The sequence below is a fragment of the Saccopteryx leptura genome, unplaced genomic scaffold (assembly GCF_036850995.1).
Source record: "Saccopteryx leptura isolate mSacLep1 unplaced genomic scaffold, mSacLep1_pri_phased_curated manual_scaffold_57, whole genome shotgun sequence".
Lineage (NCBI taxonomy): Eukaryota > Metazoa > Chordata > Mammalia > Chiroptera > Emballonuridae > Saccopteryx > Saccopteryx leptura.
The window spans coordinates 5,310-7,779 of record NW_027095739.1 but is presented as its reverse complement, the minus strand read 5'-3'; the positions used below and the strand labels follow the sequence as shown (position 1 = coordinate 7,779).

The 2,470-nt window shown below is 43.5% G+C and overlaps 1 gene segment (V, D, J or C); it reads left to right on the top strand.

Annotated features, from left to right (window-relative positions):
• Positions 1 to 1,702: 1,702 nt before the first annotated feature.
• LOC136387062 (probable non-functional immunoglobulin lambda variable 5-48) lies at positions 1,703 to 2,199 on the top strand (the record flags this gene model as incomplete). The annotated part of the segment is given in 2 exon segments: positions 1,703 to 1,748; positions 1,864 to 2,199. Coding segments are annotated over 2 exon segments (382 nt in total), but the record flags the coding sequence as incomplete, so codon positions are not given.
• Positions 2,200 to 2,470: the final 271 nt, after the last annotated feature.

Below are 2,470 nucleotides of genomic sequence, written 5' to 3'. Positions count from 1 at the left end.
TGAGGACGCCTCTCGCTCATCTTGTTCCACTCACCATGCATCTGTCACCCAGTGTTACCGATACTTGTCACAGGGAGGTTCCTGCTGTCACTTCTGCACCAGCACGAGACTAAGGCCATATCTTCCATTCACATCTTTAAACATGTCTACTTGGCTGTTCTCCTCAAAGCTGAGACCTAAATATAGATTTCTCTTGTTTAATTTCATTGTCTAATACTTGAATAATAACAGAGATAAAGCTCACCTTAGACTGTTCCTGATATTTGTGGAAATGCCCCTTCCGCATTTGATTAAGTAAGATGCTGCATTTAGTATGAAGTTTGCATGTGTGTGAGTGTTTATTACCACTTTATAAATGCATATGTTTGCCTCTTCATATGGTTTTTTAGAGTTGGTGATAATTTGCTTAAAGGCTTTTTCCACATAAATGGAGACAGTGTGATCATATTTATTGCTGCATTAATATGTTATGTTATATAAAAATATTTCTTAATATAACTCAAAACTTGCATCATTGCAATAAATCATGTTCCATATTAGTGTATAAAATTATTTATCTGATACTGGGCTATTGGTTAATATTTAAAAAAATATTTTGTAGCAATATTTAATGTTATTGGACTATTATTTCTCTTTTTGTGTAAGTTATATGTAAAGTGACTATCAATATTGTAACAAAAGCTATGATATCCTACTTACTTTTCAATATGGTGGCAAATATGAAACAATTAAATTGGACCCCTTTCATCTTTGAAAGCTTGGTCAAATTTCTCAGTGAATTGTTTGTATCTTATGCTACTCAGTAGAGTAGTTTCATTACATTTTTAAATTTTCTACTGAAATTTTTTCTTTTTTACTTTATTTCATCCAAATCAAAATTTCTATTTTCCAATGAAAATGTACATTTTACCTATTTTTAATGGAGGTTATCTCTTAATTTTTATAAATTTTACACTTTTTTGTAGTAGAAACAGAGATAGTCAGAGAGAGGGACATATAGGGACAGAGAGTCAGAAAGGGAGAGAGATAAGAAACATCAATTCTTTGTTGTAGCTCCTTAGTTGTTCATTGATTGATTTCTCATATGTTCCTTAACCCCGGGGGGCTACAGGAGACCGAGTGACCCCTTGCTCAAGCCAGCGACCTTGGGCTCAAGCTGGTGAGCCTTGCTCAAACCAGATGAGCCCACGCTAAAGCTGGTGACCTCGGAGTCTCGAACCTGGGTCCTCCACATCCCAGTTTGATGCTCTATCCACTGAGCCACCACTTGGTCAGGCTAAATTGTACATTTTTAGATGTTTGCCAGGTGTTGGCACTGTGGGGCAGACCTGTGATCCCTACACTGCTGTTCACATGGGACCATTCACTTGAAAAAATCTGGGCCTCACAGAATAGGCCCTGTGTTCACTGATGGAGACACAGCACCTGTGTCATTTCTGTCCTGGCAGAGTCCCCTGAGCAGAGGCGTTTGTGTGGTCTCAGTAGGTGCTTCCTCCCAGAGCTTCCTCCCAGGAGCGAGGCCAAACTTTATTCCCCTCAATCTGATGTGTGAGCTGAGCTCATCCTCAAGGCTCAGGAAGGGGCTGGTCAGTCATTGAGGGACACACATTTGCATGGACAACCACTCCTCTGGCAGAGGGGGGAGAAGAAAAGGAGGCCTGGGGCAGCCCAGCCCCACTGTGGGCTCAGGGCTGTGAGCGCCATGTCCTGGACCCCTCTCTTCCTTGTGCTCCTCTCTCACTGTGCAGGTAGAGACAGCCCTGACAGACAGAGGGCAGCTGTTCATCCTGGATCAGACACTTAGATTCAGACCCTAAGGTACATTACCTTGGTTCTTGTCCCATTCGCCATTTGTGTCTGCAGGTTCCCTGTCCCAGCCTGTGCTGACTCAGCTGCCCTCCCTCTCTGCATCTCCTGGAGCATCAGCCAGACTCACCTGCACCCTGAGCAATGGCATTGATGTTGGTGGGTACAGGATATACTGGCACCAGCAGAAGCCAAGCAGCCCTCCCCAGTATCTCCTGAGGTTCAACTCAGACTCAGATAAGCACCAGCGCTCCAGGGTCCCCAGCCGTTTCTCTGGATCCAAAGATGCCTCAGCCAATGCGGGGTTCCTGCTCATCTCTGGGTTCCTGCTCATCTCTGGGTTCCAGCCTGAGGACGAGGTGGACTATTACTGTGATATATGGAATGATGGCAGTAAGAGTTACACAATGCTCTAGGGTAAAGGGGAAGTGAGACTAAAAGCACATAACGCTCTCCCTGCTTGTGGTTGTTAACCTTGTTCTGCCTGGAACAAAGGGTAATGCAAGGTGAAATCTATTGTCAAGTCTGCAGTTAACCTCTTTGCAACCATAGTGTGCAAACATCTTCTTTTTCTTAAGTCAGACTGTTCATTCATTTATTGCTAACACCTTCTCACCATGATCGTGTGCACACAGACATCATCAGGTCTTAGGGCTGTGCTCCT